The 18,848-nt window shown below is 42.1% G+C and overlaps 1 protein-coding gene across 1 annotated transcript in view; it reads right to left on the reverse strand.

Annotated features, from left to right (window-relative positions):
• Positions 1-7,032: 7,032 nt before the first annotated feature.
• KCND2 (potassium voltage-gated channel subfamily D member 2) overlaps positions 7,033-18,848 on the reverse strand; it is a 287,181-nt gene continuing 275,365 nt past the window's right edge. The window contains exons 4-7 of the mRNA XM_083399752.1: positions 13,165-13,254; positions 11,668-11,763; positions 8,975-9,222; positions 7,033-7,488 (exon numbers count right to left, since the gene is read on the reverse strand). Of these exons, the coding sequence (XP_083255878.1) occupies positions 7,311-7,488; positions 8,975-9,222; positions 11,668-11,763; positions 13,165-13,254 (612 nt within the window). The 3' untranslated portion in view covers positions 7,033-7,310. The remainder of the gene's footprint in view (positions 7,489-8,974; positions 9,223-11,667; positions 11,764-13,164; positions 13,255-18,848) is intronic.

Raw genomic sequence — 18,848 nt, forward strand, 5'->3', positions numbered from 1 at the left:
TATTTTGTCATGGCTTTATTTTTAAATGGGAGCTGCCCTCCCATTTTCCTAAGATTCTGTGCGTTGTAGACAGAAACTTTCGCCTTCTTTATATTTAGCTAATACAGTGGTACCTCGGTTTTCGAATGCCTCCGTAGTCAAACGTTTCGGAACTCAAACGCCAAAAACCCGGAAGTAAATGTCTCAGCTTTCAAACGTGACTCAGAAGTCAAACAGGAAACGGGGCTTCCATTTTGAGCTTTCCGTTTTGAGGCTTCCGCTTTCAGTTTTCGGTTTTCAAATGCTTTGGAACTCGAACGGACTTCCAGAATGGAAGTGTTGTGCTGACCTTTAAAGCCCTAAACGGCCTTGGTCCTCTATACCTGAAGGAGCGTCTCCACCCCCATCGTTCAGCCCCGACACTGAGGTCCAGTGCTGAGGGCCTTCTGGCGGTTCCCTCATTGCGAGAAGTGAGGTTACAGGGAACCAGGCAGAGGGCCTTCTCGGTAGTGGCACCCTCCCTGTGGAACGCCCTTCCATCAGAAGTCAAGGAAATAAGCAGCTGTCCTATTTTTAAGAGACATCTGAAGGCAGCCCTGTTTAGGGAAGTTTTTAATATTTAAGGCTGTATTGTTTTTAACACACGATTGGGAGCCACCCAGAGTGGCTGGGGAAACTCAGCTAGATGGGTGGGGTATAAATTATTATTATTATTATTATTATTATTATTATTATTATTATTATTACATTCGAAAACCGAGGTACCATTGTATTACGGCAAGCCCACAACTTGTGCACATTCACCTTTACACAAAGAAATATAAAAAGGGGCTGGGGTTGTGGGGAAAAATACTATGGCATTCCCATTCACCATTGAACCCAGTGGGTTTGGGCTATACACAATTTTGGCTTCAGACGTGATCCCTGAAACATAAGTTGTGGATCTACTGTATAATGGGAGGGGGAATAACTGCCTCTTTCAAGACAGAGGCCAGCCCATTCTCCCACAAGGATGCCTTTGTCACCCTCTGGACGCAAGATACGTCCAGACTGGGAAAATTATCCCGCATGCCCTCAAACCACAGCAGCTCAAAATAAGATCCCATACAACAAGATGAGACAGTTCCTCAGGGGCCATCTTAAAACCAGCACGTGGTTTCACGTGGTGCCACTGCAGTGTTTTCACAGATAACAGCACCTCGCCAGCGCCTAGGGTCCAATAACAAATATTTGCCTATAGAACAAACAGACATTGCTTGAGAACTGCCAATCTTTTCTTTATCGCAGGCATGGAGAAATGTCTCTATCTCTGTAGTGCCTGCCAATATTTCCTTTAAGAATCCCCAGAACCGGGAGGCAGAAAAGGTACTGTCAGTCATGTAGACCTGTGCGTGAATATTAACAGATTCGGGTGCAATACAAATGAGGTGAATGAACTCACAGGAGTAATTTTGTAAATTTGGCCTCCTTGGGTCTCTGTTCTCCATCTGTACTTTCACTTCACTTAACGGAGCTTTGTCTAGACACATTAGATGGAAAGCTTTGGCAACACGTAAGTACAAATAGTTTTAGAGATCGTGTTTTACGGAGCCCTTTTTTAATCTGCCAATTTATGTAGGTGTCCACAGCCTACTTAAAAAAAATTAAACTACAAAAATAGATGGGGATTTATTCCTGCCCATATGGAAGGCATTCATGATTTCTATTGTAATTTTTCTCCCATACAGAAGTATTTGCTTATGCTATATATCAGAATTTTTCAACAGTTGCATCAAATTCAATCTTGACTGCCTTTCGTCTCATGGATTCACTTGCCCAAAGGGCCGTTTTTCATTTGTGCTGAAATAAACTGGTGCCTGGCTTTAGTGAGAGTAGACTCTAAGCCTGCAGATTGTATCTTTTGCTCCACAGCTTTCCTCTAGCCAACACTACACTGTAGCTTGTGGTCAAGAAGTAGCCTAGGCACATTAAATACGTGGAAGCAGAGATGCTTATGCCATATGTCTTGGTCACTGTGGTGCTGTGGGTTAAACCACTGAGCCTAAGGCTTGCCTATTAGAAGGTTGGTGGTTCAAATCCCCGTGATGGGGTGAGCTCCCGTTGCTCGGTCCCTGCTCCTGCCCACCTAGCAGTTCGAAAGCACAAAGTGCAAGTAGATAAATAGGTACCGCTCCAGCGGGAAGGTAAATGGCATTTCTGTGCACTGCTTTGGTTCACCAGAAGTGGCTTAGTCATGCTGGCCACATGACCCAGAAGCTGTCTGCGGCCTATAGAGCGAAATGAGCACTGCAACCCCATAGTCGGTCACGATTGGACCTAATGGTCAGGGGTCCCTTTACCTTTACCTTTATGACTGATGATCAGACTAGAACTGTGTGTGTACAGGTGCGGAACAGGATTTGAAGAGACTTCATGCATTAGAGGGTGTGTGTGTTTTGCAGTAAAAAGTGTGCTATTTTGAGGCAATGGAGGAGAGACTGATATTCAGAAGAAAGTGGTGCTTTTGCCTGCACGATAAGTAGAATGAATGGCATCTCGAATCACATGAGGACCTTTAGCAAAGGTTTCTCACATTCACTTGAGGTTCGTTTGAAATCCAGGCAGGAGCAAAGCGCTTCCTGAATGAGGTTATTGCAAAACCAGTTGTCCCATTCAAGCATGCAGAAGTTTTATTTAAATATTCCTCAGATGTCCGATTTATTCAGCGTAACACATCTTGTTATACCGCCTTTCCGAAGTACAATATCAGTTTCAAATCTCCCCACCCCCACTCCAAAATTGTCAAAAAAAACCTCCAACAACCTTGGTTTCTTTTGTGTGATACACAGAAATAATTACATTTCATTTACAGCACAGATGCATTTTACACAGTCGCCAAGTCATTCACTACCGAAAAACAGCATTTAAATCACCTAAAACACAAAAAGAAGTTTTAGCATCTGAATTTCAGAGGGGGGGAAATATAACATTTTTGCATGGGTGATGGGGCCGACGAGCGTTGTGGAAAATCCTTACCAAATTCAAGGGCAGCGGGGCAGAGAGGGGTGCATGAAGGTCACACTGCTGGAATGTAACCTGTTCTATAAGGAATGTAGCATCTTTAGAGATGGCATATTTAAATCCCAGCAGGGTTTCAATAGGGGACAAGATTGGGGGGGTCTTGCACGCATCCCATCATTGTGCTTCTGCTCTGTTTTCCTCTTGCACAAAAGCCTTTTGTGAAACCGGTGTGGCAGATCTCTGTGTTATAACCTGTTTTTGCATGCAGAGTGCATCTCCCGGACCAGGTCTTTAGTCTCCAGGAGTTTTCTGTGGCTGCCATATTCTATCGGCAAATCTAACATTCGTTAAACTCAGTTCAGAAGTACAATGCTGCTAAAAGAAGCAGAAGCTGCTGCAGTTTCAGATTCAGAAATTGACACAAATTGCAAACAAAGCGAGTTATCGTCAAAGTTAATTGGAGGGAGGGTTTGTAAACCTTGAACTGCCCTTTCTTGCTTTGTTTTTTTTTAAAGAGTCCAGAGCAGATCACGCACTCCCTGCATGGTGAGGCAAGCCGAGGGCTGCTTCACCATTTTCCAGCGCATTATATGAAAATGTTCATATTCCGCAGGAGTAAAGGGTTATGGCGGCAGGTTGTCAAAATGGAACTGCGTTTCTGTGGCTGAAGAATGAAATGATTGTGTGGTTTCAGTGGAGTCACTTAGAAAGATTACAGCAGAGAGCAGAAAACTCTAGCTTTGCATATTATAAAAAACGTCGGTTGAGTAAAAATGGCCAGATGTCACTTGCAAATGCTGTAGACTCTTTCTAGTGTGTGGAAATGAATGGGTGTTCCAATGCAAATGATTAAAATTATGCCTAAGTATCACAGCTTATCTGCCTTCTTTTATAAAAAAAACAACAACCCACCAATTTGACCGTTTTGAGTAACGTTTCCTATGCAAACTTACCTGGCAGGAAGCCCCATTGAAAATCTTCTGCACAGACAACATAATGTAACTGATAGGTTATCGGACTAGTTCAGTATCTGCCACAGCGTCTCGTGTGAAATACCACCAATTGGTGCAAACATAAGCCCTGGCAATGGGGGTTGGAGAGAGGGAGGAAGAGAAGGACTGGGCTCCTGTTTCCATAACAATTGTATGGAAGAGGGGATTTTAGCAGGTGCCTCTATCTGCCTAGTTCTTAGGCACAGTCCTTAGATCGCTCTGTTTTGCACCTGGCCACTCTACTGGCAAAAGACTTACTTTGGAGAGGATAATTTCCAGGGCAGATACATGCGGCCTAGGTGAAAAAAATGCCAGAAGAAGCAAAAGTTATTTCACTTTCTGCCTTGCATTCATCATTGGTCTCTCTCTCTCTCTCTCTCTCTGTGTGTGTGTGTGTGTGTGTATATATATATATATATATATATATATATATATATATGTGTGTGTGTGTGTGTGTGTATATATATATATATATATATATATATATATTTGCTTTCGTAGATTTTCACGGGTACAGGAATGCAGGTTTTGGTGTCCTCGGGTGTCTTCCCGTGTAAAAGTTGGGGTGTCTAGGCGACGTTTCGACGAGGTCTCACTCGTCATCTTCAGGCTGGTGCTTTCGGCTTCTTGTTACTGGAACAGAGTTCTGTTCCAGTAACAAGAAGCCGAAAGCACCAGCCTGAAGATGACGAGTGAGACCTCGTCGAAACGTCGCCTAGACACCCCAACTTTTACACGGGAAGACACCCGAGGACACCAAAACCTGCATATATATATATATATATATATATACACACATACATACAGTGGTACCTCGGGTTACATACGCTTCAGGTTACATATGCTTCAGGTTACAGACTCCGCTAACCCAGAAATAGTACCTCGGGTTAAGATCTTTGCTTCAGGATGAGAACAGAAATTGTGCTCTGGTGGCGCGGCAGCAGCAGGAGGCCCCATTACCTAAAGCGGTGCTTCAGGTTAAGAACAGTTTCAGGTTAAGAACGGACCTCCAGAACGAATTAAGTACTTAACCCGAGGTATCTGCAATTTCTTTTATTAACCCCCCCACCTCTTTTAGAACCAGGCTCCAAAAAAGGAGTTTTACCTGTGCAACCAATGATACCTGCATGAACATGTCTCTGTTGCCCCGGCTTAATCCCTGTGATCCTCTGCTCTTGTATGTATAACATTATGACAATTCGTTTCATTTCCCCTTGATTCAGTTTCAATGGAGGGGGAGCCACACCAAAGGGAGATATTTTCCTGCCCACTCCGAGAACTATTACTCTTAATGCACTGATATAGCATGGCTAATCCGTCCAGAGGACTGGGCTGGGAGAGCCTATAATTCTACATACCCCATACCCTCTCTTATAAATGAGCCTCTGACCCAATGTTGTGGCAATGTGAAATGTATTTGGATGTGATGCTGGTCACATAATGTTACAGTAATAGATGCAACTAACCCATACTAGACAAATTGTTTGGGAATAGATGAGGATGGCATCTGATGACCAACATCCAATATATTATTTTTAATATGACATAATTGCAGACAAGAAACTATGTAAGGACATCCTTACTTCCATACAGCAGTGTATTCAATGACTAGATGAAGACACATCTGTTAATACACAATCATATAGGACCCATTCTAGCAGAGGTGCTATATAAATCTATTTAGTAGTTTCTTGAGAAGCACCTTCAGTGTTTGGTTAAACGTTCTTACTTAGAAATATCTTGAAGATTTGAAATGATGAAAAAAACTCCAACCCACCATGTTCCTAAACAAATTAGCAACGATGGAGGAAAGTTACTTTCCTGGAAACAGCATTTTAAAAATCCTTTGGACAATGAAACAAACAAAGAAAAAAAAATTAAACAGTAAAGTTTGTGTATTGTTCCTACAATTATATGAGTAATCCTATTGGGGTACATCCTTTGACATCACTGGTTTTTTTTGCAAAATTCATCCTTGTCAGGGTATTGCATTACTAAGTGTTTCCGACCGACTACAGATTTGACAATCAACGTTTTCGTAATCCTCTGCAAAATTAACTTGCATGTCTCCCAGTGCTCAGCTTATCTAATAATACAACATAACAGCGACGTTTTAGAGATGTTAATCACTAAACCAAGTGATTGTCACTTTGGAAGAGATTTACATTGTATCACTGCACTAGGAAGACTGTCGTTTTCAGGAAACATAAAGGATGGTGTTCATAAAACAGGGTTTCTCAGTTAATTTATGGAAACCCTTGACATTCAAAGAGGATAGAAATGCAGCGAAAGGCAATGGTTGGCTTTAAGGAATTACAGGGTAATGAGAATTAAATAAACTTTTTAAAAAAACAACCAAAAGCTAACATCTGTGACACAAAAAATTTGCTTTTGAAATTATTCAAAACATTTTCATACAACAGAAAATACTTTACTGTCTATCCGGGTGATTATTTTACCTGTGTAGCTGAATTTGTGCAGCTTTATACATAAAGGCCTGATTCCTGATACAACAGGTGTATGTTGAATTATTGCAGTTGTAACAGTACCAAGGAAGCAAGCGAAAAGAATGATAGATGCCAAACTAACTGAACACCTCAAGTTCACTAATGCATGTTTCAAGTGAGAAATACTTCATTTCCCCCACAAGAAAGGAAGTTATTTGCACAACCATGGAACATTAACAATCAGTTTTTTTGTAAGTGCACAGAAATGTCCCTTTTCTACAGTAAAATGTTATCATGCCTAACCTGAAATAAACAACAGAAGTAAACTCAGATCACAGCTCCAAAGAATTTTCACATGCATTATGGTTGTGTTTCTTTCAATCGATACAAATATTGTATGAGCCATTTTCTCACTATCTCTTTTAAACTCACTTGGTCATGGGTTCATGGTTTATCAACAGGAAAAAGGAGGACACATTATCAAAACTTCATTTCCAGTCTTGGTTTTGCATTCATTTGGAACTGTCTGACTGGTGGGTTGCCGGGTGCGTTGTTTTTTTTTTTGTTGTTTTTAGATATTTTATCAAAAAGATTTTTCATGGTAAGAAGAAGCATCAATGGGAGACCTTTCATTGTGCTCATAGAGTAAATCAAAAGAGTCACAGAAGAGTTTGCTCCAGAAAAGTTCAAGTGATGTGTAGAAATTCCATTTGGTTGCCCAAAGCACACAGTTCAATATGGAAAACCCCAAATGTTTTGCATCTCCAGAAACTCAAATTTTCTTTCTTTTTCTTGTTTGCCATTCCACTGAACAAAGAGTTGTCGTGTCCCTCTTTCTTCAGGATCTTATGCTCTTGGCCGCAGCTTCCGAGTGGTCTTTATTCTAACTGTTTTATAAAGCAGATACTCTCACAATGTTTCCTCCTGAATACCTTGGAGATTCCGGTCTATCGTCTCCCTCTGGCGTAGTCACAGGCGGTGTTGGAATGCTGATTATTGCTGTGGTTACATAAGGCTGCTCACAGTTTAGTTTAACACACTCTTCCATTTTGGCATTTAAACTGGATCGGCTAGAGAAGTTTAAAAAAAACAAACAAAAACAACAACCAATGGATAAAAAAAATTATACAAATGTCCCATCTGCTTAGTGTTTTCTATTCAATTCTGGTATGTCACAAAAGCATCCGGGTTGCATGTAGGATGCAACGCAAATGTCTATTATCTCTTCCAATGCTTATTCTACTGTTCATCCACCAGCCTCAACACCTTTTACATGGAAGCAATTAGGAACCATGTCTTCATTGTAGGTAAGAAAGAAACACAGCGCTACAAAGGTAGGCAGGTCTGTGAAATCACCATGAACAGAACACCAAGGCGGTTTTCTGGTCTACAGCTTCATACTGGTCCTAGTGACTGGTGGCATCTCAGGTGGCTGTATTTGCTGTTGAGAGTAATGGAACAGCTGACCTCAGTTACTAACATTAGATAACCAACTTAGATATCATAGATGTTATAAGTGCGGACACCTGAGTCACAGACATGTGCAATTCGTCTATCTACATTCATTTCAGCGGAGGCCACCATATTGGGGTGCAAAGAAGTGCTTGAGACATGTCACACATGCAAAACTCTGTGTGCCTGTCAGTGTATACAAATCTTTGAATTGCAGCAGATTTTGGTGCACTAAATTACTCTTTGGGTTGTTTTGGAGGCTATTATTACAACATGGTTATAAGCTTTCACAAGACCAATGCACCTTATTAAAATGCCCTCAAAGGTTAGCATATTTCGACTTCACCATTTTACAAAAAAAGGTCATAAATCTCAGGTATATTATGTACATGTTATGGATATGAGAATCTTTCAGTATATGACTAAAATTAAGTCTTGATCATGTTTATTTAATAGATTTCTTTTCCTTTTAAAAAACACCTCTCTCATGTGATATGGTATGAGATCAGTTGATATGCCTGTAGTCGCAATATTGCCCAGTGCCATGAGTAAGTTCAGTGCTCATCTACACAGCAATATTTTCTCAATAAAAATTTTCAATCCTGGTGCAGTTAAGATTTTTTAAAAAATGAGGCCATCTATCAAGGGGAAGTATGACAAATGGTCTTGTGAAGAGCTATCTGTAAACATACTGACCATATTGAATTCATAGGTGTTTTCAATTCATTTGTGCCTTGTCACAATGGGACTACTCAGAGTCTCTCAAAATGTGGTTTCCAGTAGAGCCCAACATTTTACACAAATGATTTGCTTTGATATTTAAAAGGACCAACATTCATTCACTGTTCCTCTGCCAGTTAAGCACTTCAAAATCATTACGTTCAAGACTAGGAAACGTCTTGCCTCGTAACATTACAGAACACAGGTTTGACCCCAAACGGAGCAATATTTTGCGCGGGCACACACACACACACACACACACACACACACACACACATGTTCCATGCTAATTCTTTGATAGGCAAGATTGAACATCATGTTATCTCTGCCTGGAGAGCGAACATAATGCTATCTCTGTCTGGGGTCATTTTTAAGCTGAAGTACCTGTTAGACAGAGGTGTTCTTTCCATGCATCTGATCTGAATGGTACTGAGTTCTTGGACACTACTTGGGCGACTGCCAGTTAGGTTAGTGTTAGGGATGCGGAATGTCTTTTTATGTCTCCGTGAGCAGCAAGAGCTTGTCACTCCATGTTGAGAAGAGAGGGAAGGACTATGGCTGGACTGCCTGTTGACAGCAGACACCTCCATGCAGCTTTCTTCGTAGGTTTGTTCATCCAGGAAGTCGTGATTCTGCTCAACATGATTTAGAAAGGAAAACAGCATTAAAGCTAAAAGCAGCTGTGATAAATGAAAGTTTCCCCATGGCTCAAGATTCGGCCTAATTCATATTTCATGGGAAGAGACCTGGTTTGCTTATTTAATAAATTTAGTAGCCCAACTGTTCAAAATACAATGTTTTCCCATTTCAGCTTACAACATTTAAAATAATTTAGAACTGTATCAAAATATAAGCAATGTAATCAGAAGCACGATAACAGCGGAAGGAAGGGGGGGGGGACCCAAATTCTTCTATATCGTTTGCTTCCTGCCCAATATATCACAGTCAGCCATATCGGTAACAGACTTAAAACAAAAATACTGCCAATTGAACTCCCTTCACTAAAAGTAATTTAAACAAAAGCATCACAGAGCCCAAGTAAATAAGGCAAGGAGCAAAAACAAGGTCTCCTTCTGATTCAGATTTCTATAGCTTATTTTAAAAAATGGCATCATTAGGGCTGCTAACTTGAAGTCTGGCAGACCCAAACTTTGCTCAATTTCATGCTGCAACACTCTGAATTGCATTTCAGTCTGCTATATGTATGCTTCAAAACATGATCCAGTGCAGTGCAGAGTAAGTAAAGCGACCCCTGACCATTAGGTCCAGTTGTGGCCGACTCTGGGCTTGCGGCGCTCAACTCGCTTTATTGGCCGAGGGAGCCGGCGTACAGCTTCCGGGTCATGTGGCCAGCATGACTAAGCCGCTTCTGGCGAACCAGAGCAGCGCACGGAAACGCCATTTACCTTCCTGCCGGAGCGGTACCTATTTATCTACTTGCACTTTGACGTGCTTTCGAACTGCTAGGTTGGCAGGAGCTGGGACCGAACAACGGGAGCTCACCCCGTCGCGGGGATTCAAACCACTGACCTTCTGATCAGCAAGTCCTAGGCTCAGTGGTTTAACCCACAGCGCCACCTGCGTCCTCGCAGTGCAGAGTATGGATGGTAAATAGGAGTGCACATATAACTGTGCTTTTTTAAAAGTTAAAAAACCCAAGGTGCTGGCACTCATGCTTTTGATCAAAATGCTGTGTGTGCCAGCACAAAATGGCTGCCATGCAGGTCAAAAGAATAAGCAACAGTACTTCCTGTGGGTGAGCCCTGTCACAAAAAAGCCAACCTTTCATGTTTAACAGACACTATTTTTTAAAGGGATCAAATCTGGCGCTGTGGAACTCCTCATAACTCAGATTCGTTCGGCTGCCAAACTCAAGGCAATGGCCCTGAGACATCAGGTGGCTTCTGAACACAGGAGCTTCATCCACACCTGACTGAGCTTCCAGGAGCAGATGAGGCTCATGTCATTGAAAGCGATGAAAACAAACACCATATAATGGTCCAGTGTGGAATACAAGAGGCTACGTTTTCTATTTCGCAGTGAGCAAAAGCGAAAAAGAAAAATGCATATAATAAAACCACTACTGAACTCAAAGTTCTCTTCTTCCAACAAAGGGAGCTTTCTCCAGGTCAGGAAGCCTTCCCCCATTGGAGGAAGTGAGTTTTTGCAGCCAACCTAGTACAATTTTGCCAGCAGAATTGTCTTGTGGCGTTTTTGGTATCTGCTGAGAGAATTTGCTGCACTGGTGTTGCATTTCCAATAGCCAGCATGTTCAGATTTCCCCTTGGATCTATCCCCTTTCTTTTTGTTGTCAGGACTCATGAATGGGAATGTAAAATTCAGGCTATGGAAAGGAGCAAGTATGAACAGTGCTGCACACTTTGCTGGAGGGAGCCAGTGGTTACTACGGATAACCCTCCAAGTTTCCCTATTTTTCAGGGACAGTCCTGGATTTACAGACGCTGTCCCAGTTTCTGATTTAATCCCAGAATGTCCTGTATTTCCTTAGGGTGTCCCTATTTTCATCAGAGAAATGTTGGAGGGTACGGAGTTATGCAACCCCCAAGCTAAGGAGATACAACCTTTAGAAGACATTTGAATGAAAGCCCTGTATAAGGAAGTTTTTTTAATGTTTAATATTTTATGTTTTTATATTGTATATGTTGGAAGTTGCCCAGAGTGGCCCAGTCAGATGGATGGAGTATAAATAATAAAATCATGATGATGATGAAATAGGATGTCCCTATTTTTATCAGAAAAATGTTGGAGAGTATGCAACTCAGCCCGCGAATTATCTGATCAAGCTGTTCATAGGTTAAACTGAGCTATTAATCATTCAAGCACAGCGGTATTCTCAACAGAGCTAATAAAAACACAAATGAGTGCCATTTTTCCATATAAATTCTGCCACCAAAATAATTTCAGGAAACTGCCACTTCATGAAATTTCACTTGCTAAGTATGATGAAAATCTACTTTATCAGAGTAGCTCTTAACTAAGAGCAACAAGAGAACAGGAAATCAACACCATATTTATTTTTCTCAGATCACAAGGAAGCTGCAGGTTTATCATCTTACCGTGGTTTTTTCCAGACAGTGCAGCAGGTGATGGTGCTGGATTTCAAAGGAAGAACCAGATTTGCTAACAAAGGCCTCTTGTTCATCACCGCATAGCTGTAAATACATTGAATATTATATTTTTCTCAGTTGTGAAGGAATAGACTTTAAACTAAATTCTTGATCAGAGCACATCTGGACAATTTATAAAGAGATCTGTTTTGTGGAAATATCAATTAATATAAAATAACTTGCGCATATCCACTGATCATTAGATTTCCTCGAAAAATCCTTTCAATGAGCCCCCATCCCTGCTAATAACCTGATTCACAGTTCATTTCAGGTGAAGTATTCGGTCTTAAGACCAAGAAAAGTGGAAGCATTTAAGCAAATGACCGGTTTGCCCTCCCCAGTAGCTGTTGATCAAAGCTATCCTCTATGAAGGATCCTTTTGACATTCTAATCCTTTTTAAAAAATACGTCTACGCTGGTTATCATCAATATATGTTGTAACAAACTCCATATGTTAAGTAACACTCTGCAGCACAATCTAAAAGCGTCTCAAAGGATAGCCAGCAATTCTTAATGCTCTAAAGCTTTCCTGAATAAATGGGCTTTAGAAAATCACCTCAATGTCAGGAGGGAAGAATATAGGCTTGCACCTCTTGAGGGAAGTGATTGCAGAATTCTGGAACTGCTAGTGATAAAGGGCCTGCTGTTTGCTGCAGATGACTTCGCCTCTTACATTAAAGTGGGCAGGTTACTAAACTGCTGCTCACAAGTTTGTTTAGATGTGGGTTTACGCTCTGTCTTCCATCTCTTTCCCTGCCCTTTAACGTATGTGATGCAATAATGTGCGATTTAGCAGAGGAATAAGTGAACAGAAAGAGAGTCAGGAATGGACAGATCAAGAGGAGAGAAATTGCAGGAGAGGGATTGTGATGCAAGCACATCCTCATTATAGCAGGGACCAGTCATCTGTAATATACTATACATCAAAGTTGCAGACCAGTATGAAACTTGGTGGAGACCAGCAGGCATTTGGTCCATGCTATTTAATGGTGTGTCTGCCTGGATTAATCTATCCTGGTGAGTTATAACGTTATAAATGTATTATAAGAATGTGACACCAGGGGGCACTGTTCAGCAGCCAATGGAAAATTGCAGAGAGCTATATAATGGTTTTTTATATCTGTGTGTAGATCCAGCCCCTGTCTGTATGCGAAGGGGAGATGCTTTCTGGATGGCAGCTACAAACTCTTGGGAGCTGTATCAGAGATTCACAGGATGAAGGCTGCTTTCAGAGCTGAGCGGGCAAGGCTCCATCACCTTTGACAAAGAGCTGACTGAGTCCCAAGGGAAACCTGGCTGTCACAGCTTCCTCTTAGGAAGCACAATGCTTCCTTCCTCAACCTGACTGTCATTCTGTGTTTGGAGGCCTCTGGTGTGAAACAGAACATGGATTGCTGGGCTATTATTGAATGCTTTCCCCGAATTTAGAATGCACACGCTCATTACCTGGTTACTGAGCAAGCCGTTCCTTTTGCTCTGCATGTATGCATTGGCAGTCCCACTCTTCGCAGCGTGGATCCTAGCGAGCCTGGCTTTCTGTGTTGGGGGAAGGGGGAGGGAATGAGGATAAGAAAGAAATGTCACTTGCCTTGGTATCCTTCATTCTGTTTTCAAAGGAAGATAACAAAGCTAATTGGAATTACGTTTCCGTGAATAGCAAGGTCCCTAATCACGGAAGGGACTCTTTCAACTGGGCTTTCAGGTGCGGCGCTTTCAGATTTACAATGCAAATGAGCAAGAAGCATTTGTTTCTCAGCATGCATCAGCCAACGAGAACAATGAATGGTGTTTACACGCATTTTCACATTAGACATGTTGTTTCTCCATTTTTCCGTCACCACGATCATGCTGTTGCTTGTACGTCAAGGTCAGAAATGCTGCTTTCATCTCACTTTAATTACTCCATTTCTAAAGGTTCCTTCGGAGAAAAGGACAATACGCCAAAAAGAATGTGCCGCTGTTAAACTGCTGTGAGGTGCCACACACAATTGCTCAGAACATTCTGATTTGTGGTAGAACATCTGCATAACACAAGGAGAGCAAAACCAGTGGATCTCAATTTCTTTGAGTACAGGGCCTTGTGATACGACAACAGTGTACACACAACAAGGCCTGGTTGATGGGACTTTGCTTGGATAAATGCCCCAAACACTGAAGAATTCAAACGAAAACCTTCGTATTTGAATAACCTACTTTTAATTTCCATTATCAAGGCAATCCAGGAATGTCCACCTTAAATTCAAAGCACAAACATCAACAATAATGTTCCAAGGGTTAGTATAAAGAAGTGTAAGACCCTGTGGCTAAGAAGCAGTAGTCTAAGCAAATCATGTTAGATGAAAGCTCTTGAGTTCTGACACTCTTCTCAAGCTATCTACAGAGCTATCTTCAGTGCTATGCTTAATAGACAACTCTTTTCTACAGTGACAGCTTTTGCATGTCACACATGCTGACACTGGAAACATATCCCATTTTCATATATCCCATAACACTTGAAAAGGAGGCTTATATGTCTTTCTTAATAATTGCACAGTTTTGCAGTAACCGACATAGAAGCAACAGTTGCCCTTAGGGTAAAGAAAATATGCATCAGTGTTTAATATGGAGCCATTCTCAGCAAAGCATTTGGATTCTCCTTCTCATATCACAGGCCAAAGAGACCAAGGAGTATGGCGATTCTTCAGTTGTATTATGCATCAAATTTGTACTAGTGCAACTTTGTTGAAAACTATTATAAGGGAGGGTAAGATAAGGAAAGGACTGGGTGCAGTTCGGCTCGCCCATCTGTATACAACTTTCTGAAGTGCAGTGACTTTTTAACTAAGACACACTGCATATGCCAGGACTGGCCGACTTCAATTTTCTTGAGGGCTATTCTATTCTCCAGATAGCCATTTGATGGTGCAACCCCCTGTCTCCCTCTCAGATAGCTGTGCTTAATTTATAATAACTGGCAGAAGCTAGCAGCAACGACTTCACAAGTATGCAGGATGTAGCCTGGGACAGACCTTTACCTGGATTGGGCTAAGAAGAATGACTGTCCTGAGAAGACAGATTTGTGGGAGACTGGCAGGTAGACAATGGTAAGTTGGGCCTGAAGCTTCAAATTGATGTCTCAAGGTCCCATTTAGGGATGTGATTGCTCTTCAGGCACAATGACTGGCTCTACAACCTGTGTCATTGCTATGATAAATCAGAGGTGCAAAACCTCTGGTTCTACCCAACCTTCTGTGGTGATCCTCCAGCACCCAGATCAATTTATCAGGGGTTGGCTAACATACTACATTGCAAAGCAAAAGGAACAGGTACTAAAAATGCTGCTCTTGAAGTGGGCTTAGGAAATAACTTCAGGGGTCTGGAAGGCGAATTTACAATTCTTCTCAGGCTCAGATTTAAATCCGAGCCAGAGAAGAACTCCTGGCTTCCTGTTTCTTCTTTTCACACCAGGCCTCCCTATCTCCCAAAGGCACAATTGTACTTCAAGCGCCGACTCTCTTAAATATTCTCCCTTTACTTATCTGGGCAGTGGTGGTGATGAGAGCAGTGGCTCATGGGGAGACCCACTCTCTGTACCATGCTAATCCTTTGGCTTTGTAGTCTTCTCAGAACTAAGGAGGCAATCCTTGAGAAGAATATGAATCCCCATGCCTTTCCCCAGCGCAATAAGCTGATGGAAAGAAAGGGAGAGAAGTTATGGAGGGGAAGAGTAGCAGGACTCTGCTAGTCCTTTGCTGCACTTGCCCAGGTAAGGAAAGAGAAGAGGGTGGTCATGTTTTGGGAAGTGGAGTGCTGGAGGAAATTTACCACCCCCTAGGTCATTTCTAAGTCAACATTGGCTTTGGAGAGCTGAGCCATCTCTTAAATAAATAAAATAAATCCCCTGTGCTGTTTTATTTTAAAATGACTCTCAGTCCCATGTTGATAACAGCTGGGTAGGAGTCTCATCAGGGCTGATATTTTAGTCCTGGTAGGTCCCTGCAACTAGTTCCACTGATTCCTTGCCTTGTGTTGACACCATAAATGAAATTAATGTTTTTAATTGGAGTTTGAGAGGCACTAAAGAGTCATTGCTCTGAAGCTTCATTTCAAATGCTGCATGCCTCCAGGGGCAGGGCTGATGGATTTTCGTAGAAGCCACGCATTACAACCTTCCCAAAGTCTCTCTCTATATTTGTTCTATAATTCTAAATCTGTGACAGGGTGGGAAGGGATTTTTAGGGCAGCCATTTCCTTGCTCGCTAGCCAGCACAACTTAGAAGGAAGATTGCTCTTCAAGTAGGGGACATAACACGAGGGAGAACAAAGAAGACTGCAAAAAAGAAGAAGTTTAAAGTAAGAATGTCAGCTTGAGCAAGTAAGATGTGTAAATGGAACAGCAGGAAGTCAACATTAAAGATTACAAGTTCTGTTAGAAAGGAACAATTTTCATAGGATCAAATGCATGGCAGATAATAAAACAGCCTTCCCCTGACCTCTCAGAATATGAACAGTTGTACTCTCTCCAGTCACTTTACTTTTATGGCAAAATGCGTGCGCTGGGTGAAGCCATATTGAATTTGTTCATGTGCTTAAGCTGCTAGTGTTTGATATCTGAAGTCAAGCGCTGAATATTTTTTAGGTGGCAGTCCAGGTTGACTCACGAAGCACATTGGAAGAAGCTGGTCTGCAGTTTTGCTCCATTAAGATTTAAATGCTTAATTTTTAAGAAAGCAAGTTACCAAGTTAATTTTGGGGGAGAAATGAGGCAGACCTCCCTCCTACCCCCCCCCCCAGCACTGTTAATTACAAATACTGACAGAATCCTTGAATTGTATCCATAGGCCAAAGCACAAAAGTTGTATTAGCCAAATTAACTTCCACTGAAGATCTACAATGGCTTCATGGAAGTAGGATACATCACCTTCCACATGTGTTGATAGTGTTACACCATATAGCTGTTCTGAGCAGGTTTGTTTGTTTGCTATGGAGCTCAGTTTGTGGGGCTGGGAAAGGAAGGATCCAACACCAGAGCCGACCTATAATCAGTTACACATAATATACTATGTGGGCAAAGAATGCCTGTCAAAACCCTTCTAAGCTGCCACCTCAGGATAATGGCTGACAGGCTCTTAAGAGTAATAATAATAAGAAGAAGAATAATTTATTATTTATACCCCGCCTGTTTGGCTGAGTTTCCCCAGCCACTCTGGGCGGCTTCCAACTGAATATTAAAAACAATACAGCATCAGACATTAAAAACTTCCCTAAAGAGGGCTGACTTCAGTTGTCTTTTAAAAGTAAAATAGTTGTTTATTGCTTTGACATCTGCTGGGAGGGCGCTCCACAGGGCAGGCGCCACTACCGAGAAGGCCCTCTGTCTGGTTCCCTTCTCGGACCTTACTTCTCGCAATGAGGGAACCGCCAGAAGGCTTTCGGTGCTGGATCTCAGTGTCCGGGCTGAACGATGGGGGTGGAGACGCTCCCTCAGATATACAGGACCGAGGCTATTTAGGGCTTTAAAGGTCAGCACCAACACTTTGAATTGTGCTCGGAAACGTACTGGGAGCCAATGCAGATCTCTCAGGACCGGTGTTATGTGGTCCCGGCGGCCACTCCCAGTCACCAGTCTAGCTGCCGCATTCTGGATTAATTGCAGTTTCCGGGTCACCTTCAAAGGTAGCCCCACGTAGGTAGCCCCACGTAGTCCAAGTGGGACTACTAGTATTTATTTCATTTTTGGCCACTTCTGCACTGTACCACAAGCAATATCATACCACTTTAAACAGCCATGGTTTTCCTCAGAGAATCATGGGAACTTGATAAGAGTATGGACAACTCTCAACTTACTCAGGGGTTATGTTCTGGAACTTTTGGGGATAGCGTGCACAACCAAAATTGTGTCTAGTCAAAACACACTGGATCAATGGCAGGTGGGATTGCCAAAACCCTTTTTTCCCCTGGATGCCTGTCCCCTTTCCACCCAATTTTAATTTTTTTAACTTTTGCCAAGCACATAAAGTTGGATGTGCACAAGTTAAATGTGTGTAAGTTGTGAGTTACCTCTACCGAGTATTGATGAGACCCCTATTGCCCCAATACAGCTATAATTTCAATGGTTTAACAATTCATCCTTCTTCCCAGGGAACTCTGGAATCATAGCTCTATGAGGGGAATTCTTGGCACCCTTAGGAAACTTGAGTTCCCATGATTCTTTGGGGGGAACCATGGCAGCTTAAAATAGTATGATACTGTTCTACATGTATAATGCAGATGGGGCTTGTATTATTACATTTATAGGCCAACTTTCTTCCAAGGAGCTCAAGGTAGTGTTCATGCTCTTCTTCCTCTCCGTTTTATCCTCACAGCAACTCAGTGAAGTAGATTAGGCTGAGAGATAGTAACTGACCCAGAATCACTCAGTCGGCTTCATACCTGAGTAGAGATTTGAACCCTAGTCTCCAACTTCCTAGTCATTCACTCTAGTATTTCATACTCTTAAAGAACATATAAATTAGTTAAAAGGTGCAGCCGTCATGACACAAAGTTTCAAGCTGCCTCTGCATTGTAAGATGCGGCCTTAAGTAATCTTAGTGGAATGCATGCTGAGCTGGTTAGAAAAACATGAGGATGACGTACAACACCAGAAAGTAACTCCTGATGAATCAAGTGCCATTGAACAGTACAGAGGAAAAGCCAACTGACATCACAATTCATTATGCAATAACTGGAGTGAATTTTAAGTTGTGGTCAGCAGGCTAGCCCAATACATTTTGGCACCTGAGGTGAGCCACAAAATGGCGTCCCTCTGGTCAGGGAGGAAGGCACAAATGAAGAGCTAAATCAGGAACAAGGTAGGAATAACTATCTACATCGGGAACAAGGGTTGGAGGAGAACAGCAGCGCCTCCTATTCGCTAAGAGGCCACTGTGGGGCTGGATCAGGCGGGTATTGCCACCCGAGGCAGTTGTCTTTCCTTGCCTCATGGGCAAGTGCTGGTGATCTGTATGAAACAATCACACAATAATGTAGGGCTGCCATAGGGGAAAAAGAACTCTTCCAGTAGCACCCATAGGGGGTTTCAATGCCTAAAAAAGCTCCTAACTCACTTAACAATGTTACTAAGTTTGGTTTAAATACAGTTGAGATTTATG

Source organism: Podarcis tiliguerta, assembly GCF_965153285.1.
Source record: "Podarcis tiliguerta genome assembly, chromosome: 10".
Classification (NCBI taxonomy): domain Eukaryota; kingdom Metazoa; phylum Chordata; class Lepidosauria; order Squamata; family Lacertidae; genus Podarcis; species Podarcis tiliguerta.